This window comes from Cnephaeus nilssonii, assembly GCF_951640355.1.
Source record: "Cnephaeus nilssonii genome assembly, chromosome: 8".
Taxonomy (NCBI): domain Eukaryota; kingdom Metazoa; phylum Chordata; class Mammalia; order Chiroptera; family Vespertilionidae; genus Cnephaeus; species Cnephaeus nilssonii.
The window spans coordinates 29,139,272-29,167,241 of record NC_137079.1 but is presented as its reverse complement, the minus strand read 5'-3'; the positions used below and the strand labels follow the sequence as shown (position 1 = coordinate 29,167,241).

General features: G+C 50.1%; 1 protein-coding gene and 1 pseudogene across 2 annotated transcripts; both read left to right on the top strand.

The window, feature by feature from the left end:
* The first annotated feature begins 4,128 nt into the window (after positions 1-4,128).
* F10 (coagulation factor X) lies at positions 4,129-25,107 on the top strand. Its single transcript, XM_079779567.1, has 8 exons — positions 4,129-4,217; positions 6,998-7,158; positions 13,086-13,110; positions 14,022-14,135; positions 15,833-15,964; positions 18,263-18,594; positions 21,677-21,794; positions 23,111-25,107. The coding sequence occupies exons 1-8, from the start codon at positions 4,148-4,150 to the stop codon at positions 23,704-23,706; spliced, it is 1,548 nt and encodes a 515-aa protein (XP_079635693.1). The 5' UTR covers positions 4,129-4,147; the 3' UTR covers positions 23,707-25,107.
* LOC307104421 (lysine--tRNA ligase-like) lies at positions 9,176-10,213 on the top strand (annotated as a pseudogene). Its single transcript has one exon. The product of its transcript is annotated as a lysine--tRNA ligase-like (transcript).
* Positions 25,108-27,970: the final 2,863 nt, after the last annotated feature.

Sequence of the window (27,970 nt, the reverse complement as noted above, 5' to 3'; positions counted from 1 at the left end):
TATACAAGTATTTCTTCTTTGTTTCAAATAAATTGGAAGCATCATCCATTCGCTTTGTGGATACCCTTCCAGATTTGTCCTGCACATGTATCTTGTCCTGTAACACAGGCTACATAAAAGGCTCCACATACTGTTTGCCACCTGTTCTCCCCACGAGCAACAAACCACTGAATCTCCCTTGCCATTCATGGATTGTCTATATTCATTTCGTTGAGACCCTGGTGTGTATCATCAAGCTGTGGGTAACATCACAGAAATGGACCTTTTATGTGGAGGCTGGTTTTTTTAAACCGCCTCTCTGGTGGATTTTGGAGAGGCTGTAGTTGACAAAATCCTATACAACTGGGTGTTCACTTCCTACCAAGGCCCTAGTCGATGGCGGTCCTCAAAGACCGTCCCTTGCCGAAACCGGTTTGGCTCAGTGGATAGAACGTCGGCCTGCGGACTCAAGGGTCCCGGGTTCGATTCCGGTCAAGGGCATGTACCTTGGTTGCGGGCATATCCCCAGTAGGGGGTGTGCAAGATGCAGCTGATCGATGTTTCTCTCTCATCGATGTTTCTAACTCTCTATCCCTCTCTCTTCCTCTCTGTAAAAATTCAATAAAATATATTTAAAAAAAAAAAAAAAAAAAAAGACCGTCCCTGCAAACACCTGCCTGAGAACCACCAGGGACGCTCCACAAAGTGCACATTCCCACGTCCTGCCCAGATCAGTGGGATCCGAGGGGGATAGGACCTGCTAAGTTACATTTTTATCAAGTCCCTCAGGTGATTATGGGCACACTACACCTAGGGCCACACAGGTCACGAGTAGGAAAGAATAAGACAAACACCCAAGTTCAAGTGGGCCCCCTTGAACTTGACAAAGGTGGGTGGAATGAGCCTAATGGGTGCACCACTCCCTCAAGGCACGACTGGAGGATGGCGACTGGCCTGTCTCATGCCTGGGACACTAGTACTTAACATGTGTGAGTGAGGGTGACAGGACTTGCTCTGCTGAACAGTAGTTTTCAGTAGACCGGGGTTCACAAGCTAAGGCTGAGTCCAAGCCATCTGCTTTTGTAAATAAAGTTTTATTGGGACATACCCATTCCTTTAGGATGATCCATGGCTGCTTAGTTGAGACGGAGACTGTCAGACAAAATAGACCATCTGACCCGCAGTGCACTTGAAGAGACCAGACATAGGGCCAGACCTCCTGGAGTCGGTCTGGCTCCGCCTGTAACTCTTGGCCAAGCCACTTCTTAGCCTCCTATGCCTTGTTTCCACATCTCTGAAATGGGGGCACACCTCCTGCTTGTCATGAGGGTGACACCAGTGCACGTGGAATGAGGCACCTGGGAGAGCTCGATCATGTCGTCCTAGACTATAAAGCTGATTTGCAAACATCCAGATGTCCCCCAGCTCAACTGTCCCAGCGACAGAGACTTAGGGGAAATTCAACAACCAAAATGCAAGAGACCTCCAGAGGCCCTCAGCCCAGTGAGTGTCTCTTATCTTCCTGGAAATGAAAGCTCTCTGGATCCTCTTCCTGAGAAGCAAAGGGGGGGTGGGATGGAAGTGGTCAGGCCAGGAGCCCCCCAGACCCACTTGAGGTTAAACAGGCTCCTGGCAGTTCACTGGCTCTGCCTCAGTTTCCCCAGTCATCCATGCCTCCCTCTCACAGAGGTGCTGGAAGCATGGACGCCAAGCGACATCAGGACAACCCCTGAAGGCCAACACTTGACGTGCAGATAAGCTAACCATTATGGATCATCTCCATCTTTTTTTGAGTGGCGCTTAAATCATTTCCTGCCCACCAGGTGCTGGGGACAAGAGGACTCACACAGATCCAGCCTCCCCCCACATGCTGAATTTATCCAGAAACAGCATCGCAGCACAAATTGTCCAGGTGAGACAGGCCCAAGGCACCAGCTGCAGGTTGTCCCTGCGGACCAGGCTCTGCATGTAACAGTGACCTCCCCACAAAAGGCCAGCCTGGCCTCAGCGTACAGAGCAGGCACATTTCAGGACTGAACTGATTCACCCTATCTGTTGGTGTTTATTGAGCATCTTCTGGGTGCCAGACACCCTTACGAGGTGCTGGAGACAGAGCATCAAACAAGCCAGATGATAGGACTTATATATATCCAAGTGACCACGGGTCCGTGGGTAACGGGTCACCATGTGGGAATGTGTTGTGAATGGGAGCACTGTGGAATAGAGCGCGGTCCTTTTCTGTCTCCGTTTCAGTCTTTCTCAGCCCGGCACTCGCCTTGCCGGTCATTTCCCAGGCCTTCCCCTCCAGAGCCTGGAGTCGGGCTGCAGAGACCCTGGTCAGCCCAGGAGCTCAGGCTGTGTCCCCACGCTTGGTGCACCGGAGAGGTTTCTGCACTGGAAATGAAGGCTGTACCTGGTGTGCACCCACTACCTAGTGTAGAGAGCGGCTACAGTGTTTGGACAGGTTGAAGCCTTGGACTAATGAGGGGACATGGTCCTCTCGTGGCAAAGCCATGTGCAGGTCCCAGCTTGGAGGGCAAAGCCCTCCCAGCACAATTATAGCCAAAGGCTATAGTTGTAAGCTTGACCTTATGGTCCGAACCTGTGGTCCCAGGTGGCTAAGTGATATAGGTTGTGGAAGGTGCAGCAAGTGTTGCCAAAACAAAGCAGGTGCATGTAATTGAGTAGATTCAAAACCCGTGAGAATGTTGTAAACATCTTGACCGCCCCCTTACTTTGCCTTGTGGAATCTGGCTATAAAATACTCAGCTTGCAGGCTGTGGCACTATCTCTCTATCAGAGAGCAGTGTCCCACCTAGCCCCTGCTTTATTCTCTTGTCTGTCTTCTTTAATCCTTCACCCCCCACACCCCTCAGGTTCACCCCTGGCCCTGCTGAGCACGGTACAACCTAGCACACACCTCCCTCCCCAGCCTGGCTGCCAAGGTGGTGGCTGCTTCTGCTGACCTGAGGTGATTTGTGCTTCCCTGACACCGGACATTTGTTGCAAAGAAACACAGCCCTGATGAGAGCTAAGAAACCAGATTCCGAGACTCCCATATTCCCTGGAGACAGTGCCTTCCCTACTTCCTTGGCCCCAAATGAGGGCAGTGGGGAGTGGGAGCCCCAGGGAGGGGCTGGATGATGAAGCAGCTGCTGATCCCAGCGATCAGGCACTATGCTACCCTCCGAGCTCCCCCAGTGGCCTGTACTGAGCTCCGCAGAAGTGAGAAATGAGCTACACTGTGAGGCCTCTGACTCAGGGCTCAGTCTCCCTGCCCCCCAGCCTGTCCCCCAGCAGAGTATGTGAGGCCAAGTTGTCAAGAGAAGCCATGTGCCTCCATGGCTGAGCCGAGGGGCTGAGAGGCATGCCAAGGAGCCCCTCCTGGCACAGCCCTCTTGACCTTGAGCCAACTTGTCCTGTGGTCGGTCAACAGATCATTTGGGGTTCCAGCAGAGTAGTCCCTGCCAGGCACACCAGGCAGGGGGTATCTTCCCAGAAGTCTGTGTCGGGGCTTATGCAAAAGGAATCATGTGGCGCGGAAGGGTCACAAGACAAGCTCTGCCTCCCTGAGCCCCTGAATTTGTGGAGGAAGGTTCAAGCCTGGCATGCAGGTACTAGAGGCCCTTTGTGGGGCCCCACCTGACAGCACCTGGAGAGGAGGCCTGTGAGCAGGACCAGTCAGACCCAGAGAAAACCAGGACACTGAGGGGGAAAGTCCTGGGTTCAAATCCCACGCGTACCACTTCTCCCTAAGCCTCCGTGTTCTGTCCTGGAGAAAAGATGAGGGAAATGATACTTAGCTTCTATCATGATTGTAAGGATGAAATGAGAGCCACACATAAATGTCTGAAAACTATTAAGTCGCATTTTTACTTTCTCAGAACAAAACGTTCCTATGCCCGAAGCAGGCCCCGCTGGATACGGTTACTGACGAGGCTCCAGCGGGACTTCCCCAGGGCTGCACAGGCCAGGTGACCATGCCCCGAGCATGGTCACCCGCCCCTGTTCCTTGCCTGCCCCTGTCCCTCACCCACAGCCAGCCCCGGCTCCAATCAGAAGGCTGTGATAAGCAGAAAGACAATCCTCCACCCTCGGAGCCGGGGTGAGTGAACCTTGACCTGGAGGCCTATCACAGTGCGACCGCGACGCTGTCCTAGGCCACACCATGGCCGGCCTGCTGCGCCTCCTCCTGCTCAGTGCCTCCCTGGCCAGCCTTCTGTCGCCCGGGGGAAGTGGTAAGCACCCCTCAACCTCAGACCACAGTGGTGGCCTCCTGGAGGAGGAGAGAGGGTGGGGAGCTGGGGTGATGCCCTTGAACCTCCACAGTGTAGATAGTGGGTGCCCGTCCCCTGTCAAAGGCTGACCTGAGACAGCTGGGCTTGGTGGTCTCAGCCACGGTAGCTTAGGGCCAGGTGTGCCTCCCTGTGAGGGGAGAGTCAGACAGCAGGTCAGAGGTCATAAAGACAGATAGAAACACATGGACAGAGGAAGAGGGAGAGAGACATAGACAGACAGAAAGACAAACAGACAGAGAGAGACAGAGAGACAGAAGGAGAAAGAGAGGCAGACAATGGAGAGGGGGGAGATGAAGAAAGAGAGGGAGAGAAGGGAGAGGTGGCAGGCAGAGACAGAGAGAAGCCGCTTTCCTCTGCCAACATGAGCTGGGGGAGAGGAGGGAAGGGGGTCGGTCCCAGGCAGGGAAGACTTTCCATGGCAGGGAAGAGAATGAGAGAGAAGCTGGTGTTGGCACCCTCAGGCTGGCTCAGCCAGAGGAAGGGGCTGCCCAAGGCTGGACAGATGGGGGTGTCTGGACCTTCCAGGGCCCCAGGGCCTGTCCGAACAGAAAGGGCTCAGAAAGGAGAGAAGCAGAGCAAAGTCAAAAGAGAGAACAGAGGTGGCATCACCCCTGAGGTTTGTCTGCATCCTGGGTCAAGTGCAAGGACAGGAGCACTGAGGAGCAACAGAGGGGACCCAGGTGTGTAGATGAGAAAGCGGTAAAAAGTCAGAAAATGAAAGAGAAAAGCAGAACAGAGAAGAAACCCATGGAGGGGAATGAGAGGGGAGAAACTGGTGTGTGGATTTCATTTCAAAGTAAGCACTTGGTATTGAAGCGGATATTCGAAGTAGTGGGGGAGGGGCCCAGAAATACTAGCAGGTTTGGGGCGGATGCTATTGGGGTTACATTGATGTCATGAAAAGAAATGAGAAATGTGGAAGGGAACGTAATTTGAGGGAGGAATGAAGCTAACCTTTACTGAGCACCTAATGTGTACCACACTGGACACTAGGAATTGTATACACTCTTTAAAATAACTCTAAGAAGTAAGCATATGTCTTGTAATTTGCATTTGCCAATATTAAGTAGTAGGTGAGCAAGATGTATTGGAAACTCAAGCCTTCTAGATTCTGCAGTACTGGGTGTGTGTCTTAGTTTTGGACATGGGGAGTTTGGAGGTCCGAGATGAGGGAAGATACCCACCAGGATGAGAGAGTTGAAAGCATAGAGCTAGGGTGAAAGTTGGGACTAGAAATACCAACGTGGGGAGTATTATGGTGAAACTCTAAACTCTTCAGCGGGAAAAAGAGAGAGGAGTGCAGAGGGTGAGGAAAAGAATCTGAGGGCCTCCTGTATCTCAATGAAAAGAAGAAAGGGAGTGGTGAGTGAGAGAGAGAGAAGACTCGGGCAGAGAGTGGGGACAAGTCAGCTGCAGACAGAGACCACAGGGAGGACTCAGAGGTTCTCTGACCCAAGACACTTTAACTGGCAGGTCACGCCTCATTTGTGAGTCATGAAATCAATTTAGTGGGGTTTTGCTTTTAATGAAAATTAACAGAATCAAGTAGAAAATTTTGTAATAAGTGCTATTTCATAGAAAATTATAGTAAATACTATTTCTTGAAACTTCTGTTTTGTTTTTGTTATTGCTGTTGTTATTTTTCTTTGTAATTCTCACCTGAGGATATGTTTTTGTGGATTTGAGACAGAAAGAAAGGAAACGAGAGAGAGAGAGAGAGAGAGAGAGAGAGAGAGAGAGAGAGAAACATTGATGTGAGAGAGAAACATCAATTGCTTTCCATACGTGCCCTGACTAGGGACGGACCCACAACCTGAGTATGTGCCAAGACTGGGAATCTAAACTGCCACCTTCTGGTGTCCCAGACAACGCTCCAACCAACTGAGCCACACCAGCCGAGTTGAAACTTCTGGGGTTTTGTCTTGTTGTGTTTTGTGTGTGTGTGTGTTTTAATCATCACCTGAGGATATTTTTTCATCAGTTTTTAGAGTGGAAGAGAGAAAAAATATCAATGTGAGAGAAACACATCGATTGATCACCTCACTCACGCACCCTGACCAGGGCCCAGGCCGGGGAGGAGCATGCAACCAAGCACGTGCCCCCGACCGGAATCGAACTCAGGACCCTTTGGTCCACAGTCTGATGCTCTATCCACTGAGCCAAACCTGCTAGGGCAAAACTTCTGTTTTAATTTATGTTTGGGAGTCCTGAGACTTGATATAAATCATACCTTTAATTGTAGATCGTGATCAAAACAAATCACAACTCCCCACTTAACTCTGACCTGAGCCCTTGAAGGGTGTGTGAGGCTCAGGGTGAGGAGGAGAGCGGAGGGGCACAGCCTGAGCCAAAGCACAGAGTGGAGTAGCCGGTCGGCGGGGAGGGAGGTGACAATGGCCTGGAACCACTCTGAGAAGGGAGAGTTCAGGAAAGGGTGTTTGCGGTGACCACCCTAAGGCTGGGTGTGATGTGCAGGGAGGGTGGGAGGTGGATTGGATGGGATGTGTCTACTTCTCCAGAAAAGGGTGTGTGGGGTCTAAAGCAGGTACTGGATGTAACTCAAGGAGGAGGCATGAGGGAGATGGGCGTTTCTTCCCCAGCTGCCTGGTGCCTGAGGAAGGAGTTCTCGCCTTTCACAGCAGGGAGGTGACCTGATGCTAAAGGCTGGGGGGAGAGCAGGTAATTTGATAAAGTACTTTGTGTGCTTCCCTGTCTTCCAGTGTTCATCAACCGGGAACGTGCCAACAGCATCCTGGACAGGGTCAGGAGGGCAAATTCATTATTTGAAGAGATGAAGAAAGGAAACCTTGAAAGAGAGTGTGCGGAAGAGACTTGCTCCTACGAAGAGGCCCGAGAAGTCTTTGAGGACACGGAGAAAACGGTAAGGGTGGTGAGACAGGGAGACCAGGTGTGGACGGTGCTGGGCCCGAATGGAGATGCTGCCTGGCCCTGGTTACCTGTCTATGAAGGCTGTCAGTGTCGTCCACACTGGGCCTTCACTCCGTGCCTTTCTGTGCTGTGGCCTCCGCCACAGAGAACAGCTCAGGAGAGGCTTTCTGGGGTGGGAGGTGGGGAGCCTGTCTCCTTCTAACACTTGCAAGTCTTTCGTTCCTGTTTCCTCGCCCACCACATATCGCCTTGTTTTGTGGGTAGGAAACAGAGAAGAAGGTATGGCCCAAAATTGGTTATAAGAGTTATGAGAACTTCTGAAGGTATTATTAAATCTATTCTAAAACATTACAAGTTTATTTAAAAACTAGTGACCCGGTGCACGAAATTCGTGCACATTAAAAGGGGATTAATTAGAGGAAATAATTTAATATTGCTATTTGCCCTTTCTCTATAATAGAAGTGTCAGAGATGAAAGAAAATTAGTAAAATGTATATGAAAACCTTCCTCCTGTCAGAGTCTGGGGCTCACCACGGGACCCAGAGTCAAGTCCCGGCCCACCCACATGCACCTCAAAATTGCGTGAGACCCAGACCCGGCCGCCCCTCCCCATTGGGCTAGATCCAGACCCAGCCAGTCCCACCCTTGTCAAGCCCTGCTGGGCAAGGGGCATAGCCTCAGGTCCCCTGGCCTGGTACCAGGATGGGGGGGCATGGCCTGAGGTCCCCCAGCCCAGACCAGGGCGGGGGCATGCCTTGAGGTCCTCCGTCAAGCCCCGCCAGGTGGGGGACATGGCCTGAGATCCCCTGTCAAGCCCCGCTGGGTGGGGAGCATGGCCTGAGGTCCCCCATCAAGCCCTTTCAGGTGAGGGGGCACAGCCTCAGGTCCCCTGTCAAGCCCCACTGGGTGGGGGTGCGGCCTGAGTTCCCCTGACCCAGCACTGGGGGTGCACCTTGAGGTCCCCCGTCAAGCCCCGCTGGGTGGGGGGCGCGGCCTGAAGTCCCCTGTCAAGCCCCACTTGGTGGGGCGCGCGGCCTGAGGTCCCCCAGCCTGGCGCTGGGGCAGGGGGAACAGCCTGAGGTCCCCTAGCCCAGCACCAGGATGGGAAGCGCACCTTGAGGTCCCCTGTCAAGCCCCACGGGGGCGGGCGAGGGCGTAGCCTCAGGTCCCTGCTGATTGCTCGTTAAGGCTCCTTATGGGAACTTGGCCTCAGCTGTGGGTGCAGCCATCTTTGTGATGAAGTGATGGTCAATTAGTATATTCCCTCTTTATTAGATAGGATTATTCATGCCCTTGGCCAACACCTCCCTGGGCCTGGCCACGCACACACACACACACACACACACACACACACACAACACACGGGACCCATTGGGTTTTTGCCCAAATCCATGGCCACAGCCATATTTGACGTCTGGCACCTGAGTTACAACCTTCAGAGCTATGACACACAGGCACAGGACAGTAAAGGCGGGGCCCCTGGCTTCCCTGAAAGTCGCTAATAAGCCTCACCCACCTTGGGTAGGGCCCTGGGGAAACATGGCCACCATGAGGATGTGAGGTGGCAGTGGATGGTGGCGAGTGAATCTGGGCAAGAATGAACTGAAGACACTTGAAAGCTGAAGAGAAAGTAGCAGAGAAGGAGGCCGAGCAGCATCTCCGAGAGAGACAGGTAGGCCCTGCTGCTGCCGCCACCACCACACCACTGACAGTGGACCCGCCATCCCTACTGCAGGACCCCCATCCACACTGCAGGGCCCCCTCCGCCCCCATCCACACTGCAGGACCCCCTCCGCCCCCCATCCACACTGCAGGACTGCAGTTGAGCTCCCACCACATGCTGAGTGCTGAGGAGACCCGCACGACACAGGCTCCATGTAGACCGCTCGCTTGCTGCACCTGCAGACCACCTGACCAACATCACCTTAAGGGGTCGGTAGATCTATGCCAGAAGCGCTGGGGGAGGTTCATCTTCTGTGCCCTTCGAGTACAGGTGAAGTTGCAAGTCATGGCCAATTCAAGGAATTTTAAATCAGAAGAAGAATTTATTTATATCGATAATAGACTGCCTCGGGGAGACATAATTGGAGTTCGGGAGAATCCTGGAAAAACCAAGAAGGGTTTGCAGAGCGTCATTCTCCACAAAATCACACTATTGCCTCCTTGCTCATATATGTCACCTAATCCTCACTTTGGCCTCAAAGACAAAGAAACACATCATTGGAGATACTTGGGCTTGAACCTGAATGACTTTGTAAAGAAGAAACTTATCATCCGCAGTAATAGCATCACACGTATAAGAAGATTTTGACAAGTTGGGATTCCTAGACATTGAAATTCCTAGGATGAATGCCATCTCAAGTGGAAATGTGGCCAAGTTTTTCATCACCTAGCAAAATAAGCTGGACATGAACTTACATATAAGAATTGCTCCAGAACTCTGCCACAAGATGCTGGTGATCAGTGGCATTGTCCCAGTTTGTGAAATTGAATGCCAGTTCCAGATGATTTGACTTTAATTCACCACCTGTGAATCTTACATGGCCCCTACAGATTATTATGATCTCATGAAACCATGAAGATTATATCAGGGATGGTGAAGCACATTACAGACAAGATCACATCCTCCATCCCAATGGCCCAGAAGGCCAAACCCGTCAGACTGACTTCACCCCATCCTCACAGAGAGTCAGCATGGTAGAAGAACGTGAGAGCGCTCTGTGAGGAACTAACCTGCCAGAAACAACCCTTCTTCAGAACTGAAGAAACTAAAAAGATTCTTAATAATACCTGTGTGGCAAAAGCTATTGCATGTCCTTTACCTCAGACCACAGCCAGACTCTTTGATAATCTTGTCAGAGAGTTCCTGAAAGTGAGTGGCAGCAACCCCATATTCATCTGTGATCACCCACGGATAATGAGATGTTTGGCCAAATGGACCACTCTGGGTCTCACTGAGCACTTGGAGCTATTTGTCACGAAGAAGGAAGTATGCAGTACCTACAATGACTTAAACAGTTCCATGCAGCAGCAAGCAGTTTTTTAAAGAACAAAACAGAAGCATTTGAGACCGTGCTTCCTGGCAACTATCATCATTTTTGCCTCAAATAAACTCTTAAAAATTTCGAAGGAAGGGAGAGAGGAAGGAAGGAGGGTAAGGAAGAACAGATCAAAGGCACTGATGAGGAGGAGGCCGTGTTCGTAGATGATGAAAAGCTCTGTACTGCCATGGAATGACCACAGCTGGCTGGGGCTTGGGTATTAACTGCATTGCAACACCATGTTTCTCAGTCTCCAGTAACACTAAAGAAACACTTGTGTTTCCTACCATAAAACCTGGAGATAGGAAGGGGATTGTAGCAACCACTAATACACTGGAAAACACACTTGGCACTTCTGTCTAGAAAATAGTCATTGTCAATTGTGTGACTCAGACATCTTTGTATTTCTGCAAAAGATCAAGGTCTGCAAGGGATTCATGTATGTTTCTATCCCTTTGACGACCAGTGTTCATTTCAGCCACCAGAAGAGAGAAGAGGAATTGAGAATTCATTTTTACGCCTTACCAAATAAATGATTTGTCTATTTTTAAAAGTTATTCATAATTTCAAGAACTGTTTTCATTTTTAAATGCTCTTTTAATTCACATACACATAGTTTTGTGTATGAAGTAGACAAAATATTAATGAAAATATTTGTAATCTCAATCCAAGTTTAGGTACTACTTTTTTCTCAGCATCATTTCCCAAACACTCTTCCTTACTTCTGTATATAGCTACCATACTTATAATCTTAAAGGGCTAAATTAAATTTTATTGTATAGACACATTTACTTCTTTCACGTTTTGGCCATATACATTCTTTTTATATTACTATTATGAAAACATGCACATGCATATTTCTTCTGGATTATCTTCTAAGAAGAGCAGCTGCTCCAGAGAGGATTACTGGATCAAAGGTTATCAACAAGTCTGGTTCCGAGTAATATGGAGAAAGCACACTCTACCCTGTCTCCCACTGAATATAACGACAAAACCTGGGTAGACTGCATGGAGCAGCTATTTGAGGACCCTGAAAAGTAAATAGCAGCAGTCATTGAAGAAAACTAGAATTCAAAATACCACAGAATTGTGAGTTTATCATTTGTATCTCCTGCAGTTCTCCAGACATCACTCAACCTGAATCTAATTGATAGTTGTAGGATTCCCAACAGAGAGAAGGCCATGAGAAGACAGAGCACACTTTCTTGCCAAGCATCCACGGAACTTTCTACAAGATAGGCCATATCCTGTGTCCTAAGACACATCTTAACAAATGTTAAAGATTGAAAACATATAAAATGTTATCTGACCATAATGAAATTAACCAAAAATCAATAACAGGAAAATTTCTAAGTATTTGGAAATTAAACAGCACACTTCTAAATAATTTGTGGGTCAAAGAGAAAGTCTCAAAGGAAATTAGAAAATATTTTCAGCTGAACAAAAATGAATATACAAGATAGTGCTTCTAGGGGAACTTATGGCATTAAAAGTTTTTATTGAAAAAGAAGAAAGGTCTCAAATTGATATTCTAAGCTTCCACCTTAAGACACTAAAAAATAAATAAATAAAAATTTAAAAAATAAGCAAAATAAAACCACAAACTGGGTGTCTTAAAATGCTTTTTCTCTCAGTTGTGGAAACCACAGGTTCGACATTAAGGTGTCACCGGGGTGTGTTCCTTCTGGGAGATCTGAGGGAGAATCCGTTCCATGCCTCTCTCCTAGCTTATGGTGGCTGCCAACAATCCTTGGCACTCCTTGGCTTGTAGATGCATCACTCCAATCTCTGCTTCCATCTCCTCATGGCCTTCTCTCTGTGTGTCTGTAACCTTTTCTGTCTCTCAGAAGGATCCCCTCATGGATTTAGGGTCCACCCTAATCCAGTATGATCTCATCTCAATTGATACCTTAATTACATCTGCACAGACCTTATTTCCAATTAAGGTCACATTGTGAGTTTACACCTCAATTTGGAGGGTTGGGAGACACTACTTAACCTACTACAGACAAAAAAACAAATTTAATCTATGAACATTTTTTAGTTAATGTAGGCTCTTGATGCCCTGATCTGAGTTAATTACCAATTATCATTTTCTAAATTACCATAATTATTAATAATTCATTTCTTTATTGAATCTTTGACCCAAATATTTCAACTAAAAACCATTCATTGGAGTAGCAAACAGAGCAAAGCATTTTTGGTACAATCCACTTCTTGGTGATTAACTTGAAAATACACTTTCAATATTCAACAGAGATGGTGATTTGTGCCGGGCCAGCCCAGTCAAGGGTTCAGTGAGCCTGAGAGGAGGCAGCAAAGATTAAAGAAAAGACAGACAAAGAGAATAAGTTGGGGCTCAGTGGATCTCCTGTGCCTGGCTGAGGCCACAGAGAGAGATCCAGCCAGCAAGCTGAGGTTTTATGTTATAGTTGGAGAAAAACAAGGTAGTGGTCAACATAGTTACAATGTGCTTGTGAGTTTCACTTGTTTTGGCAGCACTTGCTGCACCTCCAACAGCCCATTAGCTACCCAGGAAGGATCTAGGGGGCGTCATAAGGTCAAGCTTAATTATGCTAAGAGAGCTGTGCCCTCTAAACTGGGACTTGTTTGTGGCTCTGCCAACAGGTCAGTCCGAGGCTTAACCCTATAGCCGCTCCCTACAGTGATTGAAGCCACCATCTGCACCTTTATAGATACAGAAGATCTAAGAAACTTTCCCGTTTAGATTGAATAGTTCTAGAGCAATTTGTTTCGGGAAATGACCTCGGTTTGGGACAGTATCCTATTCAAGTTGAGTTACTAGGTTATAATTTGTTATAGGCATAAAATGTCTGTGTTTTCCCTAATGTACTTTAAAATATTTTTCTCTTTTAGAATGAATTCTGGAATAAATACAAAGGTGAGATGTTTTCTATTTTAATCTTAAGTGAGAGGGGTTCATTAGGATATTTAAATTGGGAGAAATTGTATTTGAACTTTGAAAATGCTTCCTGAATTGCCTTTCTGTTCCTGTTTAAATCCTATGTGTTTAACTTGTTCCCTCTGAGCATTTTCAAACAGTTATTGTAAAATAGTTTTTTATAGTAACTTTACGCTAATCCTAATTTTGCCACTTAAATATAGATTTAAATCAGTATATTCTCATTTGAGAATACCAAATTTAGTGATAATTTTAAAAATCCAAGTCTATTAGGAAAAAAATAGAGTCTGAAAGACTGGGTCCTATAATAAGGTAACCATCTTGAGTCAACCCTTATACCACCTGGAATGGCATTAATCATGACTAATGTTTTCATTCTGGCAACACCATTCAAATTTCTCAAAATGACTATTGGACTTATCTCTAAATTAAGATTGTGCAAATGCACCAAGAAATGTGAAGTCCCGTGTTGGTGCTGGGCGGTGGTCTCTGCATTCTCATTTTACCCCCAGAGCATTTGGGAAGAGGAACCCTAACATCTCTCTTGTCCAGTGTCAGACAATCACATGCCTTCCACCCTTCCAGATGGTCCCACATAGTCACCATCCCAAGCTCCTCACTCTAATGTAAAAATGCTGTCAAACATTTCAGCAAAAACTGGAAAGCTCAGCCAATGAACCCGTAAGATAAGAGCATCACGTACACAGAGCCACAAAAGGTGAGGATAAAGTGAAGTTCAGCTAGGAGAAATTGTTTACAGGGAAACAGGAAGAAGTGCATGTTCATTCGAGTTATCTGAAAAAACGGGAGCCAAGATCAACACAGCAAAGTCATCTCCATGGTGACGGAAATTGCCTGCAAGCTTCGGTCTCCAAACCCTTTCTTTGCAGATGGTGACCAGTGTGAAAGCAGTCCCTGCCTGAATCAGGGCAGGTGCAAGGATGGCCTCGGGGAATACACGTGCACTTGTCTGGAAGGATATGAAGGCAGAAACTGTGAATTACGTGAGTTCCTCTTCTTGGCAGGCCTTCAAGTCCGAGTTACCTGAAGAATCAAATGTGGGGAAGAGGGAAAAAGTCAAAATGTCCAAGGGAACAATCTCATGTCACTTCTGATGTCGAGTCTGTGCTCCATTATGAAGGGCCACTGTAGTAACAGAAAACACAACAAAAATTAAAGACCCTACAATCCACTCAGAGGATTGGAGGACAGTGAAACACACAGTCGCCTCTCTGTTCCTCTGAGAGAGGCTGTGGAACATTCATGAAGCACGTGGACCACTAACATAGAAACGAGAATTGACTTTCTTCTTGGAGTAGAATGTATCCCTCATCGTTGTTACTTATATTCCTTGTGGTCCTGGGCAATGATTCTAAATCACCACGCCTCACATTTATTAGTGCAAATGCCAATTATAAAAATAATTGGGATGGTCCAATTATAAAAATTTGAAACATTTAATTAATCCTACATGGAAAAGTCACTAAGAGTTTTCCTAATGTGGTGGTTAATTTTTAAATAAAAATTAGTTTTAATATTAAACCGGTTTTCCCTCAAGAGAAAGATTTGCATTTCTTTTAAATTAATTTATAATCTTTAGAATGTGCTCTTGAATGAGATTACTTTGGAATTTTCTCTGACGGGAATACCTATTATGCATCATTTCATCCCAATCCAGAGCTGCCGCTCTTGCCCACCTTTTGGCTCTGACCCCAGGGCCATCGTGAATGTTTTCTAAAGTTTCATTAATGTTGGTCTTTGCACTATAGTTATCTTTTTCATCAAAACCCAAATGCGGAGTGTAAATGGCCAGGGTAGCATCACTGATGTGCTAGGTTTGGAGGTTGATGTTCAGTGCACCCAGGAGGCAGGTGGGCGATTCTGGCTCAGGCAGAGCTGCTGATCTGAGGTGCAGGGAGACACGGCTCCACACGGACACTGTGCCAAGAGCTTCACGTGACCCGTGAGGTTATCCTGTGAGGGGGTATGGCCTCCACCACTTTACAAGTGAGGAAACGGAGGCCCACAGGTTTCCATAACTTGCTCAAATCACACAAGCGACAGAAGGGCCAGTTTGGCACTCGGGTTGGCCTGACTCCAGGATGTGCACTGCCTGTTTCGTTTCTTCTTCCCACCGCACTGGGGCCCAGACCCCAGTCTCCGAGGCCCTTATTACACAGCGACCCTTCTAGCCTCAGCGTGGGTGGGCCTCTGGCCACTCCGCCAGGCTCCTCTTGAGCACCTGGCCCGGAACCCACCCTCCTGCAGGCAGCCCTTCCCAGCTGGTCAGGACCCATGTGCCTTTTTAGCATTGAACTTAAGACCCTCCCAGCCTCCAGGGCCCTCACTGGCCACGTTCAGGTTATTTAAGGACCTCCTGGAAGTCTGGTGCCGGGGCCCGGCAGATACTCAGCTCTCCTCCCAACTGTATGCCATGGTTTCCCCAGGCAGCCTGGGCAGTGAGAAGAGCACACACACAGGCATGGTCCTCTCACCCCACCAGCTCCTCCGGGCAGCCTACCCTGTTTGCACCAGCTGATGTGCGTCGGCCATGTGGCTCTGGCCTTTTGTTCTAGCCAGGTGGCTGCTATAGGGCTCACGGGTGGGTGTATGTCCCCCTGGGGCTGCTGTCCTTCCTCCCGGCCAGCTGCAGCCTCAGTTTCCCCAGCCTGTCCTGAGAACCAACATGCGTCTCCTACAGCCATGCGAAAATTCTGCAGCCTGGACAACGGGGACTGCGACCAGTTCTGCAGAGAGGAGCAGAACTCCGTGGTGTGTTCCTGTGCCAGCGGGTACATCCTGGACGACAACGGCAAGTCCTGCATCTCCACAGGTAGGAGGAGCATGGGGCCACCCCACCAGGGCTCCCGGAGTCAGAGAGGCCCGTGCAGGACAGCTGGAGCAGCTGGGGTGGGCCGCAGATTTGGAGACAAACCCCTGTTTCTGTGAGCTGCCTGAAAAGTGGGGCCAATGATATTTCCTAACTGCTTAGTGAATGTGCACATTAAGGGAGTAATGCATGGAGGGCACTTTGCACAGTGTCTCATTCGTAGCAAACCCTAACTGTGTAATGAGTGTGTGGAGGCGTGATTTGTACCCCTGGGTAGGGCAGGAGGCTTGGGAGACTGGGAATTACAATGAACCAAGATGAGAGTGCAGGCGGGTGAGAGCAGCCCAGGCCAGACTGTAGGAGCTGGGGAGTTGGGAAGAGGGGAGCCGAGGCCCCTTGCGAACTAATTTAGGCCCCAGCTGGTTTGGCTCAGTGGGTAGAGCCTCAGCCTGTGGACCAGAAGGTCCTGGGTTCGATTCCGGTCAAGGGCACACACTCAGTTTCAGGCACCTTGCCAGCCCGGGCCCTGGTTGGGGCTCGTGCAGGAGGCAACCAATCCATGTGTTTCTCTCACATTGATGTTTCTCTCTGTCTTTCCCTCTCTCTTCCACTCTCCCTAAAAGTCAATGGGAAAATATCCTCGGGTGAGGATTAGCAACAACAAAAAAGAACTAATTTAGGTTGTGTGGGCCTCGATGTTAATCAAATTTAGTTTTTCTTTTCCTTGATAAAAGCTGGATGTGATGAGTCTGGCCTAGAAGCTCGGGAGGGAGGGCATGGCCTATTAAGGGGCCGAGTACGGGCCAGGCCCCGGGGGTCTCACACACTGTGGGGAGGACCTCCTGTGCTGCAGGGCCAACCGGGAGCCAGAGGTGCTTTCAGTCTCACCGTGGCACCAACTTGTTTTTCAAAGCCTGGTCCCCTGACTGACCGACAGCTGCAGCATCAACTGGGGCGAAGGGGGTAGAGGGGGTGAGGGTGTACAAATGCAAAGTCCCAGGCCCACCCCACAAGACAGGAACATTCCAGAATGACTGCAATTAGGTAACACTAACTCTCTCAACGAGTAAAAGACAATATCATTTACATCTCCATTGGTAATGAGATTTTTAAACTTCTGCTGGTTCAACAATAGAGGGTAGACTGTAACATGCACGCAAATTTTGTTTAATTCCAGGAATAATTACAAATCAATTTAATGAAGTGTGATTTTTTTGGGGGCGGGGGCGGGAGGCGGAACCAGGTAAACTACTTCCTGATTCAGTATTTCAAAGGACAGTGATTACAAATATCAACACCGAACGCTTTATCTGCAGCTAACACAGCACAAGTCTGCTGGGGGTGGGGAGGGCTCCTTCGGGTCCTGCTGGAGCCCTCGCAAACACTGAAAAGAACTAAGTTCTGCTTATCTGATCCTAGGCAAACCCAAGGCAGCTGAGAGAAGCCATCTGCTTTCCGCTGGGCCTCCACACCTCTCCCTTTCTCTGTCCGGCTTTGGCCCCTCTCTCTGCCTCAATTCCTTAGTTGGTAATAAAGAGAAAGGAAGCTTTCTGGTACTTGCTGACATCTCCCCTGCGCTTGGTGACTTTAAGGATAGTCATCCCGGTTAGACGTTATCGTACAAAGCCGTGTTGTGTTGTGTAGTGCTCCTTCTTATGCCTCAGGTTGTTTGCATATGTTGTCCCTTTTTCCCAGAACAATTTTAAAAAAGACAACAACAATATTTCATTAGAAAATGTTCAAACACACAGCAAGGTTGACAGGATTTGACAGTGAGCACCCCTGTGTGCCTACCTGGGTTCTACCATTAACCTTTCTGCTTGCTTCATCGCCGGTCTGCCCCTCCTGTGTCCTCTGTCCACTGTCAGCCTCTTTAGTATTTGGGTGCATTTTCCACGTAGATTGCAGACATCCCCTTCAATGCTTCAGCACCCTGGCCAGCCCCAGAGCCGGTGTCCACAGCACTGTCCTCTAGGTGAGACGGACACACCGTGGGGGCCGTGACAGAAAGTGCACTTTCCCTGCATCCTGACAGTCACGTCCACCTTGTGATGCAACCGAGATCAAGACACACAGCACTCCGCACCCCAAAAGTTCCTCACACCCTTCCCAGTTACCAAGCACGCGCTTCACTCTTCCCCAACTGCAGTTCTCCAGGCCCTCTGACCCGACCCGTAACCTTGGGGGTCGGGCCCTCCCTCTCTCTGGCCTCCCGATGCCTCCTGCTGCTAAGGAACTGTGTGTGCGGTGCAGGGAGGGTTTCACTTTGCTGAAGGCCCAGGCCATTGGTTTTTCTTCCAGAGCCTTATCCCTGTGGGAAACTCACTCTGGCACCGAGGAGGAGGAGGTCGGCGCCCCAGGCCGCCCACAGCAGCGAGGATCCCCCTGAAGACGGTGGAGACCTGGATCCCACCACGAACCCTTTCGGTGGAGACCTGGATCCCACCACAAGCCCTTTCGGTGGAGACCTGGATCCCACCACGAACCCTTTTGATGGAGACCTGGATCCCACCAAAAACCCTGTCGACCTGCTGAACTTGAATAACACAGAGCCGAACTCTGCAGAGGAGGAGAACACACTTGTCAGGATAGTGGGAGGGAGGGACTGCAAAGATGGCGAGTGTCCCTGGCAGGTAAGTGCTGAGCACGTTTAGTGAGTTAACTGGATGGGCGACCCATTCTGGCTGGGCACTGCAGGCACAGCCATGGAGGCCGAGGCGGGGCTCATGCTGCCCACGCACACATGTGCACCCTCAGCAGGCTTTGAGCTCCCGTGCTGAGGGAACCCGAGATGAGAAGAAACTGGGCCCTTGCCTACGCCCTCCCCCCCTGCTGCCCATTCCCATCCCATGCTCAGGGTTTGAGCCCTAAAAACTCTCCTACAGTAGAAGGAGAGATGGGGTGCCAGCTCGGGCCTTGGATGGGCAGGTAAAGGGCAGCTCCCCTGATTGTGGGTGAGGTCTCTGCTTGCTCTTCTGTTTGACTGGAGGCAGAAAGATTTACTCTCCTTGTTTCATTTCTAATTTGGTAAAATTTTTTTATTCAAGCACCTAAATTCTAATGAGGCAGAGAGTACCTTAGAGAAAAATATATCCATTTGTTATCAAAGGTAAAAAAGTCATTCCTTTGTTGTTCGTTTGGACTAAGGTTGGCAGATTTAGCAAATAAAAAACACAGGCCTTCCACTTAAGTTCAAATTTCAGATAAACAATGAAAAATTTTTAATGTAAGTATATACCAGATATTACTTAGGACATACTATTATACCAAAAATTATTTGCTATTCATTTGATTCAAATTTAACTGGTTGTCCTCTATTTTATCTGGCAATCCTAACTTGGACTTAATACATTTTTAGTGTTCAAAGCCAAAATGGCTTCTCCTACAAGCAAAATCCCAAAAACTGCCAATTACTTCAGCTCACCCTCACCTGCAAGCTACACGACAGCTATGCATTTGTCTGAATTATCAAGAGCCAGTGCAGGACATTTCAACATCTAGTCAACATTCACCCCCTATGTATTTATGGAGAACTTGCATGTCAGGCATGGAGTTGGGGGCTGTGTGCGTAGACTGAGATCATCAGAGCTGTTTCTCTGACACGTGGACATCTAGACCTGGGAAGGGAGGTGAGGTCCACCCAGATGACCGCAATTCAAGTTGATGTGATGAAGGCCACGAAGGAGGTACCAGTGGGTGTGGAACGAAGTTCCACTGGGAAGACTAGGACAAGCTCCCACCGGGTGGAGGTGTCAGCTCTGTGAGAGCGTTTAGATGGGCCTCCAAGGGCAGAGAGGCCAGGGAAGGGCGCTGGGCAGAAGGATCCTCACCAGCCGGTTCCTCGATGAGTCTGTAGGGATCCCTGATTCTTGCTCTCCTGGTTCCTCGTCTCCATCGTTAAGAAGAACAGATGGTGTCCAAGTCTTAGAAAGACTGACTCTCCCTCACTCATCACCCAAGTTGTATTAAGAGTTGATAAATTATACCAAAAAAAAAGGCAAAGAAACATTACAGAAGGCCCCTGACTTATGATGGTTCGACTTACAACTTTTCAGTTTTACGATGTTAAAAAAGTGATACACATTGATCTTTCCCGGGCTCTCGATGTGCCATATGATCCTCTCTCCTGATGCTGGCAGTGAGCCCAGCCGGGTGATCAAGAGGGTAAACAACCAATACTTTATAGTGTCTTTGGCTATTGTATTCTGAGCACCTTTAAGGTGGGCTAGGCTAAGCTATGATATTTAGTAGGTTGGGTGTATTAAATGCATTTTTTACTTATGATATTTTCAACTTACAATGGGTTTATTGGGACGTGACCCCATCATAAGTCAAGGAGCATCTGTACTACATACCAGTCAGGAACATCTTCAAGAATTCTTTTAGAACTTGATGTTATTTGTTTCATTAACCCACACATATCCCCAGCCAATAACTGTTCCTTAAAGGATGTAGAATTCCCATGATAAGGGGGTGGGAAGGATGCTCTGTCTCTGGATTTGCAAGCTCAGTTCTTTGGGAGGAAAGAAACTTTCACTTGCCCCATCAATGTTCACTTCCAGGTGGAATACTCCTCACTCCCAAATCCAAAATCAGGGTGAAAACCCCTTACAGAAGTAGCCACATGGATTCCACAGAAATGAACCTTGACGGTGGCCTTCCATGGGCTGTGGGAGATTGGCTTGAATAGTGGATCTCTTCTAAGCCCACAAGTCATACCAGTGTAGGCAAGCATTTGTCCACAGACTGGCTTCTGCCTGGTCTTGGGCATATACTTAATAGCCACATAGACAATAAAGATCTTTAACACAGTGACAACTGTTTATCTGTGCATAACTCTTTAGAGCAGGTGACCTCAAACTATGGCCTGCGGGCCACATGCAGGTGTTTTTGCCGTTTTGTTTTTTTACTTCAAAATAAGATATGTGCAGTGTGCATAGGAATTTGTTCATAGTTTTTTTTTTTTTAAAACTATAGTCCGGCCCTCCAACGGTCTGAGGGACAGTGAACTGACCCCCTGTTTAAAAAGTTTGAGGACCCCTGCTTTAGAGAGTGCTGTGATAGAACCAGAAGAAATAAAAGACTAGTCATTGTCAGAGTGAGTTTGTAGACCAGGTGGGGAAAAGGGTAGGTAAATTGTGACACAACCCTACTCAGTGGCTAGCACTTGCAACTTAGTAAGGCCCCAGCAAATGTCTGTAGAGTAAATGAATAAGTGGGTCCATTAGCTGGTGGGTAAAGCAAAGACCAGAAGGTGTGAGATGCTGCCCACACCGTGCTGTGGAATCAGGGAGTGGTGGGTTGGGAGGAGATGGGAAGGTGCGCTGGGGTCAACCATGAGCCACCTCTTGGAGAGAGAATGTGCCAGGGTGTAGGACTGAACGGCCAGTGGGACAGGTGTGGTGTTGCAAACTCAGGTCTGCAGGGCTGGCCATGCTGGGCCATAGCCCGAGTGGTCAGGTGAACACTGTGTGTGTGCTGGTTCGGGCCTTGTGTTCCAGTCTGAAGATGCCACAGCTCTCTCTTTGGAGAGGGCGGGGGGGGTGGGGGGCAGGAGCAGGGATGGGGGAGGCTCAGGTGGGCACACCAGCTAAAGGAGGGAGATGCCCTGATCCAGGCGGAAGCAATGAAGAGGAAGGCTTGAATTACAGGTTCCAAATTTATCTTCTCAGAAAGTCAAGTTCAACCTGTTGGGCCCTGGCGTTCTCGTTGCAGGCTCTGCTCATCAAGGAGAACAATGAAGGCTTCTGTGGAGGCACCATCCTGAATGAGTTCTATGTCCTCACTGCCGCTCACTGTCTGCACCAAGCCAAGCGATTCAAGGTGAGGGTAGGTAAGTGGCACCACACCCCTCACCCCTGCAGGGCCCACTGTCACTGCCTTGTTTTCAGAGACCATTAGAACTGATCAAATTTGTTGGGAACACTAGATAAAATTACTGGAATCCAGGCTCGGGGGTGGGGGGAGTTTCCCAGATGAGGAAGAGAAGGGGCAAAAGGAGCAGAAGGAGGGGGAGGGGGAGGAGAGCAATGAGGAGGAGCGGGTGGGGGGGGAGGGAGGGGAAAGAGAAGTAGGTGGAGAAGGAGGAGGGAGAGGGGAGGGGAGGAGGGGAGGAGAGTATAGAAGAGGGGAAGAAAAGGAAGGGGGAGGAGGAAGAAGAGGAGAGGAAGAAGGATGAGAAAAAGAAGGGAGCAGAGTGGGAGGAGGAAGACAAGAGGGAGGAGGAGGGTGAAGATGAGGAGAAGAGTGGAGGTAGGAGGAAAATGAGGAGGCTGGGCAGGTGTAGTCAGTCTTTCTAAGCTGACAGGTCTCCATTGCCCTAACCAGCCCAGCTCTCCTCCCTCATGGTTCTCCCTGAGGCTCTTGGTGTCCATGCCCCCAGTGATGGGTCTCTTCTCCGCGACCTTTCCTCTAGAGCCCCTTCCACGATCTGCCACCGCGTCCCTCTGCCGCTTACATGTTTGTCTGTGGGATTATTTCGTCATGTCTGTCCTTCTCTACCAGACTCTAGAGCTGCCCGATGAAAGCCACAAATGCGAGCCACATGTAATTTTAATGTTCTAGTTACATTAACTTTTCCATTATGCATTTTAAAAGTTTACAGGGGAAATTAATTTTAGTGATATATCTTATTTACTTAACTCAACATGTCCAGAATATTTTAATATGTAATCCATTGTAGAAGTATTTATGAGCTATTTTGAGTATTATTCTCACTCTAAGTCTGAAATTTGACACTCACAGCACGTCTCCGTTCAGACCAGCCACATTTCAAGGGCCCAGTTGCCCCTGTGGCTGGTGGTGGCCCTCTAGACAGCGCGGGTCTAGAACCTAAGGCCTTCATCTCCCTGGTGTCCCTGGCACACGACACCTACCCGGGAAATATGTGTACACAAGTGAGTGAACTGGAAGTCCCTGAAGTACTGAACATTCGTAGAAAACTGTGACTAATGGTTGCCCCTAGGGAGTGAAACTGAAGGTCATTTTCATTCACCTCTTTATGATTTCTTATATTTTTCATATTTTCTAGTGACTATATACCTTTTTTTTTATTAGAAAAAAATAATAATAGCTACTTTATTAAGTAACCCACCCAAGAATGCATGGCCCAGGCTGAGCTAACACCGCCGTGCTCTCACCATTTTCCAGGCGATCGAAACACAGAGATTGAAGACGGCAACGAGATGGTGCACGAGGTGGAGATGATTATAAAGCACAACAAGTTTGACAAGAAGACCTATAACTGTGACATCGCCGTCCTCAAGCTGAAGACGCCCATCAACTTCCGCATGAACGTGGCCCCCGCTTGCCTGCCGGAGAAAGACTGGGCCGAGTCCACGCTCATGACGCAGAAAACAGGCATCGTGAGCGGCTTCGGGCGCATCCACGAGAAGGGCCGCACGTCCGTCACCCTCAAGATGCTGGAAGTGCCCTACGTGGACAGGAACACGTGCAAGCTGTCCACCGGCTTCAGCATCACCCCAAACATGTTCTGCGCCGGCTACGACTCCAAGCTCGAGGATGCCTGCCAGGGGGACAGCGGGGGGCCCCATGTCACCCGGTTCAAGGACACCTACTTCATCACGGGCATCATCAGCTGGGGAGAAGGGTGTGCACGGAAAGGAAAGTTCGGGGTCTACACCAAAGTCACCAACTTCCTCAAGTGGATCGAGAGGTCCATGAAAGCCAAGGCCAGGCCCCAGGGTGAGCCGGGGGTCACTGCCGCTCCCCTGTCATTAGATTGATCCCTCCCCCTCACCCCCCCCCCCCACAACACCCCTGGCAGCCATTGGTGTCTCATTGTGTCTCAACACGTGCCACCCTGAACAGGCTGAATCCTGGAACGAGTTTCCTCTCTGCGGTGATTGTGTCGGTTCCTTAGCCTGCCCTTGCCCTTTTGCTCGAGTGAAGTGGGAAATGAAATTGTCCTTCGGACACTAGGTCCTGCCTTCCCCTTGCCTGGTTGAAAGGTTCCTCCTGGAAATGTTACCCTTTATAGAACAGGGGTTCACACTCCCCAGATGACTCTTCCCCTCAAAACCGTGGGGGACCCTTTCGAGTCATAGCACGTTTTTCTGTTTCTGATTGTCCCAAACTCCCCTCTGGGCAGGCCACACTCAGAACCCTTGGGTATAAATGACCAAGCTTCTGGGAGCAGAGACAAGGCACAGCAAAGGTGGCCGCACCCCAGGATCGGGGTGGGGTCCTCCACCAGGTCCAGCGTAGCCTCCCCAGGCCTGTGGTTCACCTGGGACAGAGACAAGGGTGGGAGTGTGTCCCCCGGGGGCTTCCAGTGAAAGGCAGACTCCCTGGGAAGGGGAGGCCCAGAGAGCTGCCCATTGGGGGACATTTTAATATTGACTTCACCACCGGTTCTTCTTTCTGGCTTCATGCTAGAATCACCTGGGGTGCTTATATATTGTTTTTTGTGTGTTTTTAATCCTCACCTGAGGATGTTTGTTTTTATTGATTTTTAGAGAGAGAGAAAGGAGCACCTGGGGCCGTTTAAAAACGTGCCCAAGCCTGGGCCCACCTTGGTGTGGTTGCCTGAGCAACTTACGTGTCCACTAGGTACTAACTGCCCCCAGACCGGGGGACTCTGCAGTCCTTCACGCAGGCCACAGCCCAGAGCACTTGAATCAGAGTCTGTGGGGTGACCCGCACGTGTGCGGTGTGTGTTGGTCGGGGCTGCGGGAGGGCTCCCCTCTCTTCGACCGCGTCATGTCTAAATGCCAAGTCCTTTCCCATCCAGGTCCTGGCCCTCCGCTTAGATGGTCATGAAAGTCAAACATGCTTTTAGAAAACGGAAAAGGTCACCTCAGATCAGACCAGTGTGTTCCCAATGTCCCTCTGGAGTTTGCATTTTGCGTAACTTTGCTAAGCAAACTTTCAAAAACTCCCCAAAATGTCAGTAGCTTTTTGTGTGTGTGTCAACAGGAGATACTGCAAGGTTAGAGTTTACTGTAAACAAGAGACATTGCAAGCTTAGGGAAGTCAATGTGGACGAGTCTGCTGTTTCCCAGAAACCGTCTGAGAGCAGGAAAAGCCGAGCAAAGGTGGCGCTTCCCCTCTTGACTCCTCCTCAGTGAGCCTCCGCCCAGAGGGCTCGCCAGGCCCCTCCTGGAGACAAGGCCTCCGATGGCAGGAGACCACCGCGTGGTCAGGTTGAGGGTTTTCCGTGCAGCCAGCTGGTCTCCGTTCCAAGGCTCACCCCAGACCTGGGTTCCTGTTTCTGCAGATCAAAGGTCGTTTGTGGTCCAGAGAGAACTCCAGGGGAAATTCACAAATAAAGCCTACCTTTGCTGTTACTACTTGATCTCTCACTGTTGGCCATTATTATTGGCAATAGAGTTCATGTATGTATCAGAGAGGAAGGGAAACTGAGGCACCGCAGAGAGAAGGGCAGGAGGAGCCCATAGGTCTGCTCATCTTCCCATCCAGAAACGGAATTCAAGGCAGTGAGGTTCTAGAGGAAATAGGGGAAGCGATGCCCTTGGCTGCCGTGGGGAGGGTCCTGGTGGAGGGCTCACGGATGGGGCAATGGCTGTTTGCCCTGGAACAACGTAACTCTGTCTCTGAGCATCACTGTCCTCATGGGAAAACGGAACTCATGAAGCCACCTCACGTACGTGTTTACCCTACACACAGGCCACGGCGTGTGTGGGAGGGATACTCCCCTACCTGCTACCACCAGAGCTTCCCCACGGAGGCTACCAAAGGGGCTGCTGGGTGTGGGAGGTGAGGGCCTGCCGCACAGAGACCAGCAGGAAGCCAGGGCTGAGGGACCAGAGAGGGGGACAGAGTAAAGGTCTCATGTTTTTCTCCTGAGAGTGGGGAGAGGTTGCAACACTCTAACAAAACCACTTCTCACCAGGCACTGCCACACCCCACACACATGCTCAGTTCCTGAGGGTAGAAGAGTGAAGGTGACAACCAGGGACTGCTCCCCCAGAAACATGGAGGGGGTTCTGGACAGTGATGTGAGGTTTGAAGGGACAGGGAGGCCCAGCTGAGCGTGAGTTAGGAGGCAAGGAGAGAGTGTAAGCCAGCTGCACAGGGGCGGCGGGGAAAGCGGGTGTGTGTGTGTGTATGTGTTTGGGGGGGGGGGGGGGCGGGCAGCACTGCAGCTCCCAAACCAGCGGTGGCAGTAGGTTCCCAAGAACACAGGTTCCTGCCCACGGGCAGGGCCTGCTGGCTCCCTGGGGAGTCTGTGGGGCCTGAGGCCCTCCCTGCCCACAGGTGTGGGGTGCCAGGGCTGAGGCCTTCCAGCAGGATGAGGGGGAGAGGGGTGCCAGGGTGAGGGGGGTGGCTGCTCTCCATCCCCATTAGCATGGAGGGTCTCAATTTCCATTTTAGCAGGACCCTGCTGCTACGGCCACCACAGGATCACTGATCAAGCAAGCCCTCGGGACACCGAAACCCTGGCGGACAAATTGCTGAGAAGGAAGATGCTTGGTCTCAGAGCACCACCCCAGAAGTGACTGTTTAATTGCGAGCAGGACAGGGTAGCTTTATAACAGCGAGATCTGCTGGGCACGTAGCCCGGTGTGCCCGACATCAGGTGTGCCCGACACAGCGCGTGGGAAGGACACCCATACGTCTCTGCTGCAGGGCTCGCCCCGAGTCACTGTGAGGGGTCAGTCGGGCAAATCCAGCTGGCGAGGGCCTGGACACTCCAAAAATGTCAGCATCAAAAGCCCAAAACACGAGGGGAACTGCAGTAATTGGGACTTGGGAGGACAGGAACAGGCTGCAGCGAGAGAGAAGGACGGCCGCAGGGGTTCCTCAACCGCTGCCCCTTAACAGAAGGGTTCCCCTGTAGATGGGGGTGCAGGGGAGAGGAGGGAAGGAGAGAGATAAGTCAGAGATACAGAGACAGACAGACAGACAGAGTTAGGGAAACAGACAGAATGAGCCTGCGCTGGGGTCCCTCCCTTGTGCTGACCCACTTGGTGAGCGGGCGACCAGGAAATAGTAGAGGGTGGGTGTGAGTGCGCTGTCCCCACGGAGTATTAAATCGCCCCGTGGTGCGGGGTGATTCTCGGTTCAAAGACACACGTGGTTCTTACCAAAGGGCCCCGGGTCCACTCTTCCATGTGGCACTTTGCGCCCCGGGAGCCCAGGATGGGCTGGTCTCCTGCTGTGGTGGACTCCGGCCCTTCGCAGAGAAGCTGCTGACCTGGCCCACCCACCACACTGCCCTTCTCCATGCGCCCGGGTCCTCTGCTGCCCCCCTGTGGGCGCCCTCCCGCTCTGACCTCCTCACGGGGCTCCAGGCAGCCCAGCCCTACCTCAGGCCCTTGAGTGTCTTTCTCAGTCACACACACACACCCCCACACACACACACACACACACACACACACACACACACACCACACAGACACGCCCACACACACAGACACACACACACGCACAGACACACACGCCCTGTAAGGCTCGAGGCTCCCTGTGTTCAGATTCCTCTCCCAAAGGAGCCTCTGTGGCTGGCCTGTCTGAAATAGCCCCCATGTGGCTCTGTACCCGCTGATCTGCTCTTCTCTTCCTGGTAGAGAAACGTGACCTTATTTCTCCCTCCCTCCTTCCCCCTCCCCCCAGGCCCAGGACACCTGGCTGTGCACGTGTGCAAGGATGGTTGGCTTTTCCCAGGGCTCTCACCCCATCTCCTTGGACAGGACCCCCTGACTTCACCCCCAACAAGTCGATCCAGCTCTGGCACCTCTATTCCTCACCAAGGCCCTCTTTACTTTGGCTTTTCCTTTCTCTGCCTCACACCAAACTGAAAAATACAAAACTGAAGCAAGCATTTAAAACATTGAATGAGCCCAGTGAAATTCCGGGCAAAATGCCCTCTTAGCGGAAGACACTTCTTTTCCCGTTTTCTGCTTCTGTCCCCTGCTTGGCGCCACGTCTCAGGGCTGGTGGTCGTTTAAGCCAGCAGCCTCCCTGCGTTGTGAGCGGCCCAGGCGGACTTTGGCCCCTGTGTGTGCAGACCTGTCCCTGGGCTGCGGT

What these genes read in the sequence shown, in the direction of transcription:
- F10 (XM_079779567.1), top strand. Translation starts at nt 4,148, where the DNA reads ATGGCCGGCCTGCTGCGCCTCCTCCTGCTCAGTGCCTCCCTGGCCAGC. An exon ending in TCTGTCGCCCGGGGGAAGTG is followed by an intron (nt 4,218 to 6,997) that starts GTAAGCACCCCT and finishes CCTGTCTTCCAG; the next exon opens with TGTTCATCAACCGGGAACGT. An exon ending in GCGATTCAAGGTGAGGGTAG is followed by an intron (nt 21,795 to 23,110) that starts GTAAGTGGCACC and finishes ACCATTTTCCAG; the next exon opens with GCGATCGAAACACAGAGATT.